This window comes from Zonotrichia leucophrys, chromosome 8 (genome assembly GCF_028769735.1).
Source record: "Zonotrichia leucophrys gambelii isolate GWCS_2022_RI chromosome 8, RI_Zleu_2.0, whole genome shotgun sequence".
NCBI lineage: Eukaryota > Metazoa > Chordata > Aves > Passeriformes > Passerellidae > Zonotrichia > Zonotrichia leucophrys.
The window spans coordinates 14,855,913-14,876,356 of NC_088178.1; the positions used below are offsets into that span (position 1 = coordinate 14,855,913).

Sequence of the window (20,444 nt, forward strand, 5' to 3'; positions counted from 1 at the left end):
CTAACCTGACTGTTTTCATTATCTTCATTCCCAGCTTGGTTTGTTTTCCCCTTCCTCAGTTTTTGCTTATATCCACATTTGGGTTTTTGTCTTCATTTTTCATCTCTCTTTTTCTTTAGGACTTTATTTTACTGCTGGCTTGCAGTGAAGAAGCTTTTTGGGAAAGTCCTATATTACCGTGAAAACAGAGTACTGCTTAGTGTTCTTAAAAGCATAACTATTGGCCTGGTTTATGATTTATTTTATACAGAGACAGTAGCCCTCTGTACCCAAATGGAGGAGGAAATGTTTAGATTTTTAGGATGATTTTGGGTTACACAAACCAAAAATCCCAAGTTACACGGTACCAACCCTTGATACTGCTGCTGGAAGCTGAAATCATAAGTTACCTTTCTGTTTTGTCTGCACAGGGCTGAATTTACTGTCTTTTCTTTTTTCTTTCTTTCTTTTTTTTTTTTTTTTTTTTCTGGCAGCCGTTCTGAAATCACAGAAGTATTTAGAAAATGGAGCACTTGCTTGAATGATTTTTTGTGAATACACAGCTGGCTGGGTTCTTTGAGCAAAGCAAAACAGGGGTATTAATAAAACCTGTTAAAAACACTGGAGATAGAATCTCAGCCCATTTACTTTAAAACATAAATGCAATAGATGGCATCAAATTCTTAGGAAGTTAAACTGTGATTTCAGATTCAGGTGGAGAACTGTGCAAGAAGTATGTGAGCTGCCCTCTCCACTACCAGCAGCAAAATCAGCAGCCTACAGGTTTCTGTAATTTCCTGCATTGAGGAGCAGTTGGCACCCAGTTCATAAAGGGTGGGGAGGAGAGGTCAGCCCTGCTTCCCGGTTGCTCCTGCTGCAGTGTGTGTTGTGTGCTGGGCTGTGCAAGTTGTATGATGGCCCAGACTTTTCCTCTTGCTGCATTAGAAATTGAAAGCAGTGTGTATGTGACAGGAGAGTATCTACAATCTAGATGTGTGTGATACTTGCTGCTGTAGTACCCAGATTTACAGTGGATGCTTTTTTTTTTTCCTCTTCTGAAGTGGAAGGTGCTTATCTTTCTGTGTCCTACAGATTTCAAACTTCCCTCCCGCCTTAACAGATTAGGAATGTCAGTCCTGGCTGTGTGGTGCTAGGCACTGAGCTACAGTCCTGGTCTGAGAGAGATACAAGAATGGCCTGTGGGAGTTCCCAAGCAGTGAAGGCTGCATTTGAATTTAGGTGCTGTGTTGGGTTTGCAGGACAAGCTTTTGGTAGCAGGAGGGGTCACGGGGTGGTTTCTGTGGGAAGGCACTGGAAGTTTCCCTTATGTCCCATGGAGCCATACTGGATGGCTCAGGATGGTCCCACTGCTGGCCAAGGCTGAGCCCATCAGTGATGGTGGCAGTGACTCTGGGATAGCATATTCAAGGGTGTAAAAAGTGCAGCTTCAGCCTGAGGGAGAGGGAATACGTGAGAGGCACGGCTCTGCCGACACCACGGTCGGTGCCAGAGGGGCAGGAGGTGCCCGGTGCCAGGGCAGATTGGGCACAGCTCCACCTGCAGCCTCTGGGGGATCCCACTCTGGATCCAGTGAATGCCTGAAGGAGGCTCTGATCCCATAAAGGACCTCTGCTGGAGCAGTTAATGAATGAAGAACTACAGCCTTTGGGAAGCACTCATGATGGAGAGGTTCATGGAGAACTGTCTCCCAGGGGAGGGACTCCACTCTGGAGCAGGTGAGAGTGTGAGGAGTCCTGCCTCTGCAGAGGGAGAAAAAGCAGAGACAGCCTGTGATGAACTGACTGCAGTCCTCATAGGGGAAAAGTTAAGCTCAGGAGAAATAGTGGGTGGGGAGAAGATGTTTTAAGATTTATTTTTCATTTCTCATGATCCTACTCTGATTCAATTGAATTCAAAAAAATTCAACTAATTTCCCAGAGTTAAGTCTCTTTTGCCCATTGGTGAGTGATTTCTCTCTATACTTATTCTGGCCCATAAGCCTCTTGTTATATTTCTCTCCTGTGTCCAGTTGAGAAGTGACAGAGCAGCTTTTGTTGGCACCTGTTGTGCAGCCAGGGTCAGCCCACCATGCAGGTGCTTTATTTCAGCTTTTTGTTTCTGAGAATTTGACCAAAGCTGAAAATATGTTCTGCTGTTGCTGTTATCACTGTTGTATAGAGAGAAAGCCTGACAGGTTTGGAATCACAATAAAAATTGAGCTGTTACAGAAAATTGGACCAGATGTATTCAGAGCTTCAAGTGCTTCATGTTTCTGCTGCCAGGAAAGAGCAGCACGTGCTGCCCGCAGCCAGAGCTGCTGTTTGCTGCTGTCACAGGGAGCTCATTTATTATCACAGCAAACCTCAGCAATGCCCATTTTTTTTTTAACTTTCCTTGCATGTACTTTCTCTCTCAGTTCCTTTCCCCTGCCCTCAGGACAGCGTTAGTTGTGTTGTTTTTAACTGGGAAGGTTCTTGTTAAAATTCTCTCTTAATTCCAAAAGACTTGCCAAGGTGAGATTTTTACCCCTCTTCACTCTGCAGCTCTGAACTGCTGCCCTACCCGAAGGTGGTCTCTGCACACAGGTTAATGAGACCCATCTCCAGAACCCAGGAACTATGGATCTGTATCTGGAACTGTGCTGAATCAAATAAAATAGCAAGGATAATTGTAGCCTTTCACCATATGGGCACTTTGCCTTGATTAACAGTCAAAATTGTTTTGATCTTATTTGAGAGAAAGGCAGTATAAAAACTCTGTGTTGTTTAGGCATGGCTGGTGCTGTAATTGGAAAATGGGGGATGGCAGAGCCATGGACAAGGATGTAGTTATGGACTCACCAAACAAAACCACATCCCAGTCCTTAAGCTTTCCTGAACATTATTAAGTTCTCCATTAAAATTCACATGATCTCTGACCTGATTAGTGCTGGGAGCTAATTGAATAGGAGAGAGGATTTGTGTCTACTGCTAAAAAGATTGCTCAGAAAAAAACTATAAGTCATGAGAAGTTAGTGAGATGCATCTCCTTTAAAATACTTTATTTGAGAAGTTAATAGAGGGGCTATAAGAAAAGCAAAATTTTAAAAAAATAGTAAAATAAAAGAATTGGCAAATCTTTAAAAAACAGGTGCAGCTAGCATCTGATATGGAAAAATGTATTGAGACTTCAAGATCAGACATTATGTAAGAGAAAAGTAAGTTATTAAACTACTTTGGGGAGCCTTCACAGATGTATCTGCTATTTCTAAAAATGCCTTAAACCCTGAATATTTTGTACTTTAGAGTGGGAACTGCAAGATGGAAGGAGAGCTTTATCTCACTGCAATATTTCCATTAGGATTGTGCAAGACAAGCCATTGACCATAAAATGGAAGGAGGAGCGAGAGTGGGACCCACGTGTGCTGCAGCAGGGCCGGTAATTAGAATGTAGCCAGGCAAAACCACAAGGGGATAGGTAATAAAAGAAAGCTTTAATGTGATTTAAATACCGTGACGGAGTTGCATTCGGTGACAGGCTGGTCACCGAGCGGAGCGGGGCAGCGTCCCCCGCAGAACCCTGTGCCGAGACGGGGACATGGGGACACGGCACCTCGGGGACATGGGGACACGGGACACGGCACCTCGGGGACACGGCACTTGTAAACCTCCTGTGCCATCCACTGTGTGTGTTCCGAGCGTGGGGTGGGTGCGTGTCACTGTCCTTTAAAGCACCACGGATTCATTGTCACTGTCCCTCAGAGGCTGTCACCAACAGACGGCAGGGCAGCTCCCAGCCCAAGCTGCTCTGTGCTCCTCCGGGAAACAACTTTGTGAGAATCCATCTCAGTCACTTCTCTCTCTGTCTTGGCTCTGAAGGGAATTGTCTCCTTACATCTCTCTCCTTCTGATTGCACTATGTAAAAAATTGGCTTTTTTTTCCCTTGCATGTCATAAATAGAGAGGCATAATTGTTGCCTTATTTGTAGGACTCTACTTGGACCACACGGTTTTGTTCATTGAAATTATTCTGTAAAGTAAACATGTCAACTAATATTTTATAGAAATAACTATTACATAAACAGTGTCTGTAAGTTACATATTTTTAATTTGAATATTTAAGTTGATCCATTATTTCTGAACAGTCACTCATCAGGTTGGATGTTAGTGCTGTTGAAGCAATGTGGGAGAGAACTGCTTTTCAGAAGATTTCTTTACACTCTGAGAGGATGGAGGTAGGTAATGATAGAAGTATCAAATGTGAAAACAAAAATGGATAATCTGGAAAATTGTCAGTGATGGATAATTAGTCTCCAGGGCATTGTATTTCTAATCGTCCCAGGCTGTGTTTAAACATGTCATCAGGATTAGGGGGAAAACATCTGTTTTCTATAATATTCTAATAAAATAACTTACAGAGCTCAGGGTCATTTCCAGCAGCTGTATACAACCAGGGTAGATGACTAATTAAGAGATGATGCAGGTACAGTAATTTGGATCCTGGATCTAAGAGTTTCACTGGGACAGAAATTGTCTCAAGCAGGCTGAGGCAGGTATGGGCTTTACCTGCAGCCTGCTGAGCAACAAATGCAGCAAAAATGGAAAGCAGCAGCTGAAGCTGGCTGCCTATAACTCATTTACTGCACTCTGCAATAAGCCCTACAAAAAAATTTATGGAGCAGATGGGCTAGAAATGCTCATAGCCTTATGTGCCTTCAACTTTTGGTAAACAGATACAAGTGAATGTATCTCAGGAGTTCCTCACTGAGACTCCTGGGTCATGTAAAAACATAAAATGGGTCTGCTGGGAAAGGATTCTTGAGCTTAGAAACAAAACCATCGTGGATGTGGTTAAAAATAGTACTTGTCACTGTTACAGATATGGCATTTGTTCATCTGAAACTCCTTACAGAAGACCAGGATGATGTAATTGGAGCATCTGGTGCTCCAAGTGGGACTAAATTGAAAGTGCCCTTACTGCTTAGGAGTAGGGGTGTTCCTGGCAGGGATTGTCAGTGGCTAATGAAGGTGTTATCATTTCACACTTCTCTGCAAAGCAGTATGGATCACACTAATGCATTGCCCATCCTTCCGTGGATGGACTCCTGGTCATGGTTCTGAATCACTTCAGAACTGTATGTGAGCTAACGGATGGACACAAGAGAGCAGAGAGAGAGGAGCTTTCCCTCCTTTTTCAGTCTGTTTGTAGGGCAGCTTGCAATGGAGCACCAGCCCTGCTGCAGGAGCCTGGCCAGCATTCCTGGCCAGGGGGGACACAGGCAGCAGGCTCCTCTGAATCTGTGCCCTGACTCCCCTGGGCCCTGGCTCCTCCTTTCTGGAGAGGGCTCAGGAGAGCCAGGCCTGTGTTTGGGGCAGGTTTGGTGCTGCAGACCAGAGAAGGCAGGGGCTGTAGGCTTTGTGCTGACAGCTGGTGCTGACCCTCCTTCATCTGGGCTTTGGGTGTCTGCAGGCCAGGGCTACACCTCTGGGCTTGAGGGTGCCTGAGCTCAGTGACTTCCTTTAGTGTCCACAGCCTCTCTGAACCTTCATTACAAAAAACCACCCTCTCTTTAATCCAAAATAGCATGAGACTCTGGGTTTTCCTCTCTTGTACAAACTCAGATTAAAATTACCATGAGAATAAGTACTGTTGTTTTTCTGTAGCATTCAAGACATTTTTGATTGATATAAAGTTTGAATGAAACAATGAGCATATATATACACACTGACACACCCATTCACACACGCACATCAGATGCAGATAATTTTCAACAGCATTTTCCCACCAACATAAGTGGTTATAAAAATCCCAGATGTTTCTTGCTTTTGAGATGAAAGTCTGAGTTTACCTTGATGGACTGTGAGTCATGCTTTTCCCCAGAACAAGCCATTCATTCACTATTTTCATTTCGAACTCCAGTAACTCCACAGTTTTTTATAATTTCTAAAATCAGTGGAAAGGAGAGAAAACATTAATTCAGGGAGCAGTGGTTTCCCTTTATTTGTGCACACAGTTGGCTCTGATGACTGTACTTGAAAACGCCCTGCTCCTTCCTCCCACCTCCTCTCTCTTTAGAGCACTGGCTCTTTGATAGGGGAAGCATCTTAGCTTTGTATCTGTATAGCTTTTGATACTGGGGATTTCATTTGAAGTTTCTTCTTCATAGCATGAATAAATAGCAATCTTGCAATGGTTTGTTCTGGGCTACAATAAATGAGTCACGCAAGCAGGAGTGCCACGGTAGGACTGGGTACAGCACAGAGGAGGAGGGACAGGAGTTGTCACAGGGATATTCTCAGTCAGTTTTGTGCCCTGATTTAATTCTTGTGTGAGAACAGTAGCAGAACACTTATTTCATTTAGTGTATTTGAGAGTATTCACCATGAGAAGCGAGATGCAAAAAATTCTGCAGCGTACAGAGCATGTGAGTGTGATATGAGAATCCTGTTACTGATGGATGAGAGGAAAAGGCCTGAAGCTCTGTTTTATTATTCTGTAAATATGCTGTGCTAGAGGCTCTTACAGCAAGATGAAAGTAGAGGGGTTTTTTTAATGTTCATTACAAAGGAGTCCTTCTCACACTTGGATGGGTGAATCCCTTTCTCTGACTGTGACTTTGTGTGGCCACTTGTCTGGAGAGTCCCCAGAGGTCAGCCCTAATAAAAGGTTATCAAATACCAAGAAATTATAGGCTTCTCAGTAATCAAAGTATGCTCCTAAGAGTGCCAGATAATTTATTTATCTTCTGGAAACAATAGAGCAAAACCCAAATAAAGGAGGATAATCTTTTCAACAGAAATACGCAGTAGAAAATATTTTTAAATACCATTATTTAAATTGTTCTAATTTAAAAATTGGCAAAATTGTAGCATTGAGGTACAAATTCTTCCTAATTAAAGAAAGAACTTCAGATGATCTCAGTGACATGAAAATGATGCATGTGAACTACTATGTGCAAAGCTTCCCTGCAAGATGTGCATAAGGCTGAATGTTTCACGTGTTCAGTTCTTTACTCAATACACTACAACTAATTTCTGGGTGAGTGTAAGCTGCTTATGAAGCTAATTATGGTTAAAAGGTGCAAGAAAGTAATAAGTTCACATTACTGAAGTCTTCTAAGGTCAGTCCTCCATAACATCACGGGCAATTTGCAATAATAGGGAAAAAATTCATTAGGTCAGTAATTGAAATAGTAGCAAAATGTGATTAGAAATGTGGGAAGAGATTTAAGCTTAGAGGAATATGATATTTATGTAAATGATATATTTTTAATTTTTTGAATACTGGCTTGTTTCTCATTTCCTGGGGGAAGGCCCTGGTACTATGGTCTGGAACAAGGAAGGACTCACATCCTGCATACAGCACTGATGCCCAGGCCTGGGATCGCCTCTGTGCCCTGGTTGTGGATGCACCTCAAACACTTTGGTGCGGTGTAGCTGTGAGTGGTGCGAGCCCTGGAAGCCCTGCAGGCGGCACAGGCAGCTCTGCTCCCCAGGCACAGGGCAGGGAGGGCCGGCTGTGAGCAGGGCAGCCAGGCAGGGACACGCTGTCCTGCCGTGCCCCACACCTGAGCAGCAGGGACAGCCCCAAAGGAGACAGCAGGGACGGGCCCCTCCAGCACCGGGGCTCTAAAACTCTCCTTGGAGACAGAGAGATGGAGGTTCCAATCCCTCCAGGCAGAAAAGGGATTGAACATGGATCTCCCACATCCTGGGTCACTGCCCTAATTACTGGGTTAGGGGATAAGAAGGGAATGACAGCAGCTGTGGTGAATCCAACCTCTTATATCTTAGAGGATTTTTTTTCTTTCTGTTGCAAGTGCCTGAAATAAAACATTTTGGATGAAACAAAGCACTTCCCTCACTGCAAAATGTATGGGATTTGTTTTCGTTTCAGTGAAGAAAACCAGAAAATATTATTTCAGATTGATCTGATTGTGGGGGTTTTTTTCCCTCAAGTTTCATTCCATTGCTTGAAAGCATAATCAATTATTTGCACAAACCAATTTGTAAATGTTAAAAAACACAATTTGGGCTTTGCTGGAGGACATTTGCCTGCAAAATCTGAGCCTACCCTGGCAGACTGTGACCCCAATGACAGTAACTTCCAGCAGAGCAGAGCTCACTGAGGTGGCACAAGAGTCATGAACCTGTGAGTAGATGGGTTTGTGTGCACAATACTGAAATACTGAACACTGTAAATATAATTCACACTGTAAATATATACTTACATTGATTTAGAAACTTTAGTAAATAGGAGACACTCCATCTTCCCTTGATGCCTTTCATTGAAAACAAGTGACAGCTGGTCCCATAGTGATTCAGGAGTACAGTAGGGTCCACATTGGAGTGGCCTTTTTTGGGGAAAGATAATGCCTGGTGCAATCCTTCCTGTGGCTCATTTTGGATGCTTGTTTGGTGGCTGGATAAGACAGTAGGTCATAGGAGTTCTGAGTTACTCTAAATCACTGGAAGGAGGTGAGGTGTGCTCTGAGGACAGAGTGAGGTCTGTGTCTTCAGGCAGAGAAAAGCTGAACATCATTATGGAGCCCCTGCTAAGTGAAAAAGAAGTATGGACAACTTTGCTATACTTTTTAAATATTTAGAATTGTGTTTCATTTTTACTACTTATCTGCTGGTTGGGAGTCACCACAGCCAGCATAATTGTAGGAAGAAAATGTACATGCTTACTCAACATCTGTTATTCCCTTCTTTGGGCCATTGTGGGTTCCACTATGTCTGTTAATTGTATTTTATAAGTGACATAAATGTACATGGAACATTACAACAGGGAAAATATGACAACAGTAATACTACAGAGCATAATCCCTGCCTCAGGAGCTTCTCATCTGAAGGCCTGAACATATTTGTGATACTCAGGGAGGGAGTAGTGTGGAGATGTTAGCCACGCTTGGCCAAACATGAGATTTGGGGTTCTGAGAAATGGGCAGGAAGAGGAGCTCAGAATAGACCTGAGCCTCTCCAGGGACAAGACATCTGGGTCTGAGCATCACCCATGAGGTTCTGGTGCTCTGAAAAATTCTTCTCCAAGGTGACTAAGAGGGATTTGGTCTCCTCATTCTAGCTAATGGGAAAAGTTCAGGGGTTGCTTTGGAAAAACAAAACAAAGACATGAAAAACTTTACATTTAATTTAATTCAAAATGATCACTGAAAAGGCAAACCCCAAAGTATACTTGGCAATTCACACAGCCTTGTTTAACACTTTTCAGGTGCAGCACAGTTACTCTCACAGGATCAGGCCCTGAGGGGATGCCAAGAAGAGAAATGCTTGAAAGCAACATATGGAAATTGAACACGAAGCAGAAGCAGAAGCTCGAGTGGAGAGAGGTGGGTTCAGGAGCTGTCTTCAGGAGAGGGAGCCATGGCTGCGCAGTGGAAGGGTGCAGAAAATGGAAGTGTGCAGAAACTGAAAGGCATTCAGCAGCAGTCATGTCAGCATAATCCGTGCAGTCATTTCCCCCTGACGAGTGTATGCAGCACATCACAGAGCCGGGCCCGTTGTCAGGAGAAGGCAAAGCAAAGCACACACGTGTGCCTGTCATGGACAGCAGCAGTTCCAGGGGAGGGGGCACCCATGGGGAGCAGCCACTGAGCAAAGGCTGCAAAACATGAAAGTGCATTTGAGAAGGGCTGGTATTTTTGTGATAAAACTGACCAGTTGTTCATAACTAAAAATCCATTTGCCCAAGGTCACTTGAATTTTTTCGCCAGGATCACAAAGCTGTTCCAATCTCCTCTGGTGTTCAAGCTCAAATGAAATGTCTGCTGACATCTGCCAGGGTAAGTATCTTTGTTTCCTCCTCCCACCCCTTACAGGAAGCTTGGTTCATCTGGAAGAATTTAAATTCTGGAAGGCCCCAAGCCCCAGAGGAAGAGATTTGGGGCACAGTAAAACTTCTCCTGCAAGCTCTTGTTATCCTATAGAAAGCCAGTATCTGTCTGATCTGAATTTCCATAGACCTTGTGCTGGCAAATGTCCCACTGTCTTCCTGATGTGCCAGTGAGGTTTGAGTTCTGTCAGGGACACAGCAGTGACAGCTGCTTTATCTGTGTGCAATGAGCTACTAAGGAAGGACAGACCACACTCTGGCTCTCTCAGACCAAAAGTGCTTTGTGTTTTTGAATCTTTGAGCTATTGATTTTCCCCCCTGAGTTAAACCTTTTCCAGGAAGGCTGCCATACTCATGACTCTTCCCCTTTGAAATTATACATGGTGTATCTTATGGCAAACAGTTCATCCAATTCTGCAAATCTTTAAACTTTGATTTCCTCCCTCCCAAAATTTCAATTGCACTTGCAGTACTTTTTTATCCCAAATCATCTCAAATCTATGTTGTACAAATTTAAAATTTCACCTTGCCTTACTGGATTTTTATTAGCCATAATTTATTGTTATTGCCTGACATCCTCCTCAGCCCAGAGCATTTGCTGTGACACAGGATGAGGTATGATTTACTTTAGCATCATGGACTTGTTCAGGCCCTTTTGCTTTCCTGCAGGTGGGAGCTGACTGTGGTCCCTGCTGGGTCACATCTCCTGGCAGCCTTGTGCCTGTTGTTAGCTCTCTCTGGGGCTGGTGGATGGCTGTGCATGAGGTGTCACTCGCCCACATGCCTGCTCTTCAGTGGCAAGGGTTAACACCTGGAGAGGCTGTCACAGGTCTCCTTGGTCAAAGGGACAGCTGGAGCCACCACCACACCTGGGCTGGGTTTCTGGACATTTTCCTGGACATTGATTCCTTGTTGCTTATTGGTAGAGGGGGAAGACTGAGAGAGACTTCATTGTTTGTGTCCAGTATGGTTTTTGTGAGCAAATTGTCAGGATGGGCAATTGTCTCTTTATCCAAGTCCAAGGGATATCTGAGTCCAAGACAGCTGATGACATTATATTGGGCATTCATTTTAGAACTGCTGAGCCCACAGAAATCAATAGTTTTCCATTATCAGGTCCGGCTGGGTCACTAGTCTGTCAATGAGCTGTTACAATTGCTGTACAAGGGTGAACCTGACCAGTCAATTGCTGCTGACAAAAGGAAAACACGCTGACAGCCACTGGAACAAGCCAGAACACAGATTTGCACTTTGGTTTACCATCTGAGAAGGCTGGAACAGGCCTTTTCTGAGATGTAGGGCAGGCACTGTGGGAAAAGAGGTCCCTTTCTCCCTCCCTGCCTCTCGTCAAACAGGGAACCAAGGTTTGTTTCCCGAGCCCCAAACACCAGAGAGCTCACCAAGGGGAGGTGAAGGTACCACCTTCCCCAGCACTGGGTTTTTCCAGCCAGAAGGGGACATGCTAAAAGGGACTCTGCTGCCACAAGGCTGAAGGAGCAGCCTTTGGCCACTGCTGAGGGATGTGGGCTCAGGGCTTCTTGTCCTGGCAGGTGCCTGCGCTGCAGGGGCAGGAATGCAGATGATAGGGTTAACTCCATTGCCTCTCTGTATTTTAGCACTGACTTCCTATCAAATTTGAGAGCAGAGCAAAAATAAATATTTGGAAATTATCCCAATATTATGATTTTTAATTTTCAACTTTATTAACTTCTTTCAAGTGTTAAATCCTGACCGTTTTATTTATGCCTCCGGCCGTCTGTTTGATTCTCACAGAAGTCAATATTCACTTGTGCTCCATCATCAAACAAAAAACTGGTAATCAACTTTATCACTGGAAGCCAACTAGCTGGGTTTTAAAAAATACACTACCCAAAAGAAAGATCATTTGCTTTAAATGAGAGGAGAGGGGGAGTCTTTTTAACAGAGAAGAGCAAACCTTCCTTTACTGGTAATTAGAAGCACCAGTCTTATATGACTTGCAGCATTTGGTAGCTCAAGCTGCGTCAGATCTCTTACAGCATTAATTAAAAAGAATTTATGTTTTTTTAATAAAATGCTTCATGTTTTAGCCCCTTTTCGTCCTCCTTCCAAATGTGATTACGGGGGCTGAAGGGAATTCAGGTTAATATGTTGACACACTTAACAATGCGGGGTCATGTAGCACAATCCGCTCGGCTGGTTCGGCGCGGCGCGGCCCCTGACAGGTCCCATCAGCCGCTGCCCTAAAGGCAGAGGCGAGGGGAGGATTTTAATTACTGCGCTGTGCGCGAGTTTGCCAGCATTAAATTGAGACATAATTAGGGCCCCGAATTTTAATAATTGTCCTAGCTAATTGGGCAGACAAGTACGCTCTGCAGCGTGGCGTGATTAGATAATTAGTGTTTCCAAATGACAAAATTGAGCTCTTGATTGCAGATTCCAGATGCGGGTGGGGGAGCGGGAGGCTCCCTGCGCGGGCAGAGCCGAGCCGAGGCCGGGTGAGCAGGGCCGTGGCGGGGCGAGGATCCGGCAGGGAGCGGGGACAGCGGCGGGCTCGGGGGCGCGGCACGGGGCACCTCGCGGGCGCGGTCCCCCACGACGCGGCGTGAGGCAGCTGCCCTGGCGGCGCTGATTGATCGCCACAGCCCGCGGACAGCGCGGCACGCGTGGCGGCCCCAGAAGGGCACCGGGAGGGCGGGAAGGACACGGGGCCGCGGGACGGACCCGCCTCGGCGGCACCGGCCCCGGCGCCTCCCCCCGCGGCCGCCAGGGGGCGCCGCTCCCGCGCGTCCGGCCCCGCTGTGCCAGCGCTGCGCGGCCCTCAGCAGGGCCCGGCCCGGCCCGGCCCGGCCCGGCGGCACCGCAACTACCGCAGCCACCACCGCAACTGCCGCAAGCACCGTAAGTACCGTAGGCACCGTAAGTACCGTAACCGAGTGCCGCTCCCGCCGTCCCGCCCGGCCCTGCCTGCGCCCCGCCGCTCGGCGCTGAGGCGGCATCGCCGCCCCGCCAGGCACCCCGGCCCCTCGCAACCTGCTGGGGAGCCTGGCTAAGGAGAGAGATTGAGTGATTAATTATCCTTATAAAACATATATAAATCTGTGTGTCTGTTCAGCTGGAGCGGGGACTCGGATGGCCGCGGACACGACCCCGGCACCACGGCGAGGTAGCGCCGGCGATGCTCGCAGGTGCCACCCTGCCGCTACCGGTACCTGCGGACTGCAGCTCCCGCGGGGAAATAAAATATTTCCCATTAAAAAAATAATAATTTTAATGATACAACCGAGCGCATTAGTATTTTTATTAGAAAAAAAAAAAAAAAGGCTGTAGGCGCAGAGGGCGCTGGGGTGAGCCCGTGGCCGAGCGGCGATGCCGGGCCCGCCGTCCCGCCCTGGCCCTCAGGTGAGCGGCACCGCGGGCCCCGCTCCGAGGGGCACCGGCAGCCCCCGCAGAGCCTGCAGACCCTGCCGGCCGCGGACTTGCTTTTGTTTGTCATTATTCTCTTTATTTTCTCTGCGAAGAAGCGGGCGTTTTCATGCCGCAATGTAAAGCTGGATCGTTAATAACTGAAAGTTTAAATGCAAACGCTTTACTAGAAAGCATTTCACGCAGCTGGTGCAAAATTGCAAGGTTTTCCTCTCTTATTGTTTATCTACGGGAAAGGGAAAACAGTGTTATGATTTTTTTTTCCTGTGTGTGATTGTACTGTCATCAAAATACAGATGCTTTTCCTACATCAATGATTTTTTCACTATAGCCTAAGGGCTTCTTGGCTTTAAAGGTCTAGTTATTTTTGCTAATATATCAAGATTTTAACTCCTGACTATTTCATAAATCAACTCCAGATGCAATGTACAGTTTAAAATACTTATTTTCAGAGGTACATTCTGGCTTAGTAGATTGCTGTCTCACCATTTCAATGCTTCAAAGCGATGGTGCTGGGAATTGTCAGCTCTGAAGACAAGGTTAGCTCACAGAAGCAGGATATGTTGTGTAAAATGCTGATTTATAAAAGTGTTACAATCTGTTTATCTTGCAGGTCGAATTGCATGCATTATATGATCAGAAATACATAGAGGATTAATGTGCCACTGCTTATTTTAAAGCATCGTGTTGTCTCTAAAGGTGAGGGTGCCAGAGACATACGGGAGCAGAAGCCAGAAAGAGCATCTTCCAACCCACGCCAGCCTGGAGAAGCTGTGGCAGAGCAATCCTACCCCGATAACAAACCCCAAGACCTAACCCTCAGTGCAGCCTTGCCGGGAGCGGTAAGCACCCTGCCCTGCCCCGGTGAAAAACACCTCCTGCCAGCCAAACAGATGCCTGCTCATTTTTAAAAATCTTTTCTGACTTTGACGGGCTCTGGACCAGCAGGTGACCCATCCTCGAGCCTGTGAGCCTCCGAGGGTATTGCTTTCCCGTAAGTGGTTGCTTTCTGAGAGGCTTCAGCAGCCTCTGTGCCCAAGGGGGCTCCTGCAGGCTCTGCTTTGCCACCCCCCGCCAGCGTGCAGGTGGGCTCTCCTGTGCATAGGTGGGCTTGTGGTGCCCGTAGGAAGGTCACATCCAGCTCCAAGCTTGTGGTTAATCAAGCCTACTTGGTGAAGCTGAACAATTTATTCAGTGCCTGATGAAGCCTTGGGTTTATCTGTGGTATATCAAATTGTCTTCAAATCTAAAGCAGTTACAGGCCAGACGGGGAGGAACTAACAGCATAACTAACAGCACAGCGGTAGTTCCTGCCCTGATCCCGGCAGGAATGCTGTGTGGGTGCCTCACACCAGCCACAGGAGCACAGCAGCCTGCACTGGTTGTGGCCATTGCCAGGCCAAGGTGAGGCTCCCATCCCCAGAACGCTCTGGCACTGTTTGCTATTACAGATTACAGCTTGGGCAGGCATTGCTTAGCAACCCTTGCCAGGGACGCTGGGACTCTTCCTGCAAGGACACTCTCAGATGTCCTGTCCTGTGCTGTCGTTTGTGTGCAGAGTTTCTGTGACACAGTGGCAGGACGATGTGGAGGGAGCTGAATGCCACTCAAATGTAGCACTGAATGGCCCTGTGTGAGTTTGTCCTCTTTCTTGCAGGAAACATGCTCCACCCATGCTTCACGCCCTGCCCAGCCTGCTGCTTCACCTGCAGGTGGAGAAGGAGGGTGGGTTTTCTTGGTTAAGATGTTACTGTCTTGAGACCTGGTTATTTTAAAAAGTTTCATTCGAATTCCAAGTTAATGCAACGATTTTGATGAGTTGGAAGTACAGAAAATGGTATCCCCGTCCTGCCTGATGTCTTCTTGGTCAAGCCTAGGCTGTATTTATTGCTTCTCAAATGGTAGCTGGGTTTGCCGGGTTTTGAGATCTTCCCTGGGGTGACAGTGCTGACTGTCCACGCTGGAACTGGCAAGTAGAGTTGAAGTTACTTGCTTTGTGAGTAATATGATAATTTTTTTTCTGAGTACCAGTTCGATTAAACAGTTTTGTGGGGGTTGTTTTATGAATTTAATGGTGCTTAAAACATAAAAAGTAAAATTAGACTTATAAAATAGGGTGCTTGTTTTAGTGGTCTAACAGAAGTGGCTCCAGTTGTTAGTGTTTAGTATAATCTCCGTATGGGGCAGGCAGCTCTAGAAGTAGGAAAGCATTTTAAACTAACAGACGGGTTTCCACACTCGCTTCCTCAACGAGGCGCCGTCTTGCTTTTCCTCTGGTCTTAAGCACGACTGCAAACCTGGTTCCGTCGGGAGTGTCCGGTGCACCCGCCCTGCAGAGCCGGCCGGAGGAGCGGCTGCCGCTGCTGTTGGCGGAGCGCCGCTGGCTCTGGGCCTGGCCAGGGCTCTTGTCTGCATCTTGTCCCGCTCTGGGCGCGGGGAGCCCCCGGGGCCGGCCAAAGCCACGAGCGAGCCCGGCGCGGCCCAGGAGCGCTCCCCGTGCGGCGGGGCGGCGTGGGACGGAGCGGAGAGCTGCGGCACGGGGCGGAAGCGAGGGCTTCAAAGGAGCCGTCGGGGCCGAGAAGGGGCGGACAGAGCCAGCTCTGGGCTGCCGGACGCGGCGCTCCGCCGGCCACTTCTAAGGCGCTTTAAGTGTAAAGGAGAAGTGACAGGGCAACCATCTCCTCGGCTCGGCTGCGGATGGGAGGGTGGGATCTTGCTTACAGCTCGTCTATCTGTATATTTAATTGCGACCTGGCTGCATGTTCCTGTTGAGGAAGGATGCAGATCACAAGCGAATCCATAAAAACGCGGTTGACAAGCCCGGGAAAGGGATAAGTGACAGATGAAACGAGAGTCAGCGCAGAGCTAACTGGCAAGAGCACCAGTACAAAGTCAGATACCTTTTGAGAGGAGGAGTAGTTTGTTTTATTCCGGTGCTCCAGAGTTTAGTCTCCGATCGGTGTGATGGAGTAGAGAGGAGCTAATGTGCCCTGTTTAGGATACAAACATGCAGATTAGATCAGACTTCAGACACCGTGTTTCATTTAGGACAGTCAATAAACCGGGTTTCCCCCACCGACGAAAACATGGAATTTTCTTTTAACGTTTTAAGGGCACTAAAACTTATTTAAACACAACTGTTGTGCATTCCAGTTTGGTGAGCTATCGGGATTTGACAGGGTCGGGAGCTGGGGCCCGGAGCTCAACGCCACCGTACTGCAAGGCTGGGGCGCTGGTAGAGTATCAGCCCGGCTCCGGTGTTCTTCACTTTTGTATTACTTTAAGTTTTCAATGAGGCTGGTGTAATTACGAGGCGTTTAACTTTTTGCCAGGCTCTTTCATTATGGCTTTTCATTTGCACCTCGCTTTTAAGAGAAGTAATAACATTCACAGTCAGGGGCAAATCCTGTTAATGAACAAATTAAAGTTCAAACAGTTATTCAAGTTCACAGCCCCGCTCGCTGCTCCTTTAATAAGAGTTATACATGTTACTTTCTCTCGGGATCACTCCCCCTTTTATTACTTTTTAAGCTTTTCATAAGCACTAGCGGGCTATACGGGCAGCTCCCAGCCTCTAAAGGGCCCACAAATCCTGAATGGAGCCCTAATCCGACCTTAATTTGGCAACTTTTGTAAAAAGCATAAAAGCTCGGGTGCCACCCTTGTGCGCTCAGATTATAATGTCGAGGGGAACAAGCTGGGCTAAGGCCCCCTCTATCCCGCACCCACGCATTTGAGTTGGTTCCCTCGCCTCAGGAGCTGCGCAAAAAGCCTCTGTGAGTGCCTCGTGGGTACCGCGAGACAAATTAGATCGATACCCTGGGAATTCGCACCCCCTGCCACGATATCTCTGCTGGGCGTGGGCTGCGGGGCGGCCGCTGCCCTCGGGCCGGCTCCTGCCCCAAGTGCCGGCAACGTGCGCTAGGAAAAAATAAAAAAGGAAAAAAAAAGATAAACCTTGCGCTCTTCCGCTCTTCCCGCCCCTCTTCTCTTTCTTGAGACCTTCCGCGATCAGAGTGTCTGCGCTCACCTCGGTATTTGCATAACAGGAATGCGGATTCCCCGTGTCGGGGCTGCGGGCCGGGGGCGGCGGGCACGGCCCAGCAAAGCCGCGGAGTTTGACACAGGTTCAAGGCAGCGCCGGTGCGAAAGCGCTGTCTGTGTACAAATAGAGGAGATCACACTCCCCATTATCTACCTCCTGGCGAGTGTTTGATTTGTGACATCAAAAGCTTATCAAGGCAAGCTCACAAAAAAAAAAAAAAAAAAGAGAGAGAGAGAAAAAGGTACCACCTCTCTTCATGGAGGGAGATCCCTGCGGTTTGGGTGATGCAGGGGAGGGAGGAAGGGGCCGGTGTTGCCAAAAGCCTGCAGGGAGGTGCCAGGGAGCGGTTCCTGCCCCGCCCGTGTCCCCGCGGGCTGGTGCGGGCGCTGCCGCGGGCGCGCAGAGCAGCGGGCGGGCCCCGCGGACGGCTGGAGGGAGGCCCCGATCCCTCGCAGCCATCCGCACAGAAGTGGTTTGATATAATCACCATGACAACTGCCGCCTATAAGCATACAAATAATAGAGATGAAATAGACAAAAGATTAGCATGCCATGAAAAGTACAATAAGTTTCTTATTTAGCATTTAGATAACTGTCTTTCCTTCGGAGCAGGCTTCAAAGTTGAACCCAGTTTAGACCAAGAGGATTAATTCTTTCTCCCGCATGCTTCATTGAATCTCTCATTACCAAACTTTGTCTGTATTGATGTAAGATTTGATTGAAGATTAGAGCATTTAGCAAATCTTGCTTTTCTGCATGTATCAGGCCTTTTCAAGCGCAGACCGCGCTGCCCAGTGGTCAATACCCTTACTTTTATCCAGTGTCTGCTTCATTTAAACTTAATCAACTCCCTCAATGAACTGGAACAGGGAAACGTCCCTGAGGTAAGAATGTTGTGCTTTTCTTAGATAATTCTTTGCTCCCTCTCCCAATCCGTTGGCGTTAAACCTAAAATTGCTCTCTGATGAACTTAATCAATATGATAATGACAATTGGAGCTGAATGGCTCGGCCTGTGCTCAGCACGGAAAAGGTAGACGGCTGTGCCCATTGCCCAAAAGCAACTTCTCCTTTCTCGCCTCTCCTTTTGTGTTCACTTGTCCCACCTTTTTCTCTCTCTCTCCCCCCCCCCCCCCCCCCGTGACACGGAGCGCTGTTCACGCTGGAGAATGATGCTTCTTTGTGCGGCAGGAGGACTCGTATGTCACCGCCCGGAGGAGCGGAGCGGAGCGATTGGCCGGGTGAATTATCTGCCTTGTTGCAGTGAATTATTTGCGCTGTTTCCTTTCCCAGTCAACAAGTTTCTGAGGTATGGCGCAGATCAATCAAAGCTGACAGAGCGCATGTGAAGCTTTTACTGTGTAAATCTGGACCTCTTGTCCCGGCTTCGTTGGCACTGGCATCTGTATATCATTTTTATACTGCTACCAGTAGAGCAATTTCAAAAGTATTTGCAAGGAAAATGGATGTCCCCATCTGTTCCTGGAATCATAAATGTGCCACTTTCGGAGGGTTTTCACTGGTAATCATATCTTTAATGATGAACAAACTTGTGATATATACCTTTCCATAAAATGGGGTTTTCTTCACTTTATTGTGATTGGCTGGGATAAATAGCTTTTCCATATGTTAGGAAGATAAAACATAAGATTACCAGACCTCGTTTCTTTGATCATAAACAAAAGAAACAATTCGCTCCAAACACTCTTTAAACAGAAACAACTGCAGAATTAAATTGTATTAATAAGCTATCGATGGGCCAGGAGGTAAACAACAGTCTCCAAAGAAAACACAGCTGGTTTAAAATACGAGCAGTCGGTCCTTCTCGCTGTTTGGGTGACCTTAACACAGATGTAGATTTTAAATACTCGATGCTAATTTAAATTTTGATTTTCTAAGATTTGTCTTGTCTTTATCTCTTTTTTTTTTTTTTTTCCTCTAGCTTGACTTTGAATTTCCTTAAGTGCCAGAGCGAGGATACGGTGCTGGGTAATGCATTGCCATGCACTATATTTAGAAAGCAGCTGGAAGAGAAGATGTCCTCAGGAATCCGGACTGTTTTGTTGTACTTGTCCCTCCCGTCCCGGCCCTGTAACGCAAACGCTCCTTCTGCAGAGGTGTGGGTCGCTACTGGGAGCTGGGCAAGGACGGGCTCTGCTGGCCCCGCGGCTCTCCTCGGCACCTCAGCAATGTCCAGGGCAGCCAGAGGTGCCGTGGCCAGGGCAGCCTGGCTTTCCCTCCTTTGAGGGACCCCTCTCCGCCCGGGCAGCCGCAGGTTGCCCCCACTGTTCCTGCCGGGTGCCCCAGCCGCGGGCTCAGTGCCGGTTTCGGCGGACAGCGCTCCCCGCCGGGCCGGGCACCAACAGCGCCCTCGGACCCGCAGCCCCAAGCACTGAGGGGGATGCTAAACGAGGTCCTGTCCTCTGTAGCCTGGCCCTTCGGGGATGGGACAGGGCTCCCTGGGCACACCGTGCCGAGGGAACGTCCCCGCCTGGCTCTGATCCAGGGCGGGAGCCCCAGCGGCACCGAACAGCGCCGGGACCGCCCCGGGGACCCCGAGCCCCGACGGCCGCACTCGTCATGCCGGGCCCCGCGGGTGCTCCGGGCCGGGCAGCTCTGCCCGCTCCCCGGGCGGCAGCGGGGGCAGTGGCCGCGACACCGCCGAGCCAGGAGACGTCTCCGAGCCCCGTCCGCCCGGCCCTGCTCTCGGTGGGCACAGCGAGGGCGGGTCCCGGCTGGGAGCAGGGCCAGCGGCAGCCTCCAGGGGCGGGGCTTCCCACCCATCCATCTCTCCATCCATCCATCCATCCACTCACCCACCGCACCGCGTTCCCAGGCCCAGGGGGATGATCAGTGTCGGCGGGCGGGAAAGTGACGAAGTTGACGTCTCTTGAGGCCGGAAGAGACCATTAAATCACCTGCCTGACCTTCCGCATCACAGGGCCGTATTATTCCATCCAGTCCTAAAGCATTAAGCCAAATAATTTGTGTTCGAGTAAAATGTGCCTACAACAGTCTCGTGGTCCTGACGGTTTCAAGAGAGGGAGATTTTGCTCTTGTCCCCAAGAGTTTGTTGTAGCAGTTAACCCTTGGTTAAGGGATGAGCCTCGTTTCCATGACACGTTACCCCTTGTTTAAATCACTCCCAAATACCAGGCTTTTATTTTGGAACCTACTAGTCCCGT

The 20,444-nt window shown here is 47.9% G+C and overlaps 1 protein-coding gene across 4 annotated transcripts in view; it reads left to right on the forward strand.

The window, feature by feature from the left end:
* The first annotated feature begins 915 nt into the window (after positions 1-915).
* The window catches only part of LOC135450903 (uncharacterized), a 42,651-nt gene continuing 23,122 nt past the window's right edge, over positions 916-20,444 (forward strand). The window contains exons 1-7 of one of the 4 annotated variants that reach the window (XM_064719542.1): positions 916-1,046; positions 1,604-1,715; positions 3,319-3,396; positions 4,103-4,192; positions 9,190-9,307; positions 9,692-9,760; positions 10,480-11,391. In XM_064719542.1, the coding sequence (XP_064575612.1) occupies positions 971-1,046; positions 1,604-1,715; positions 3,319-3,396; positions 4,103-4,192; positions 9,190-9,307; positions 9,692-9,760; positions 10,480-10,944 (1,008 nt within the window). In that variant the 5' untranslated portion in view covers positions 916-970 and the 3' untranslated portion in view covers positions 10,945-11,391. Of the gene's footprint in view, positions 1,716-3,318; positions 3,397-4,102; positions 4,193-9,189; positions 9,308-9,691; positions 9,761-10,479; positions 12,691-13,828; positions 18,569-19,201 lie in introns of those variants that run through there. The other 3 variants (XM_064719543.1, XR_010441179.1, XM_064719544.1) reach the window with 3 other exon arrangements.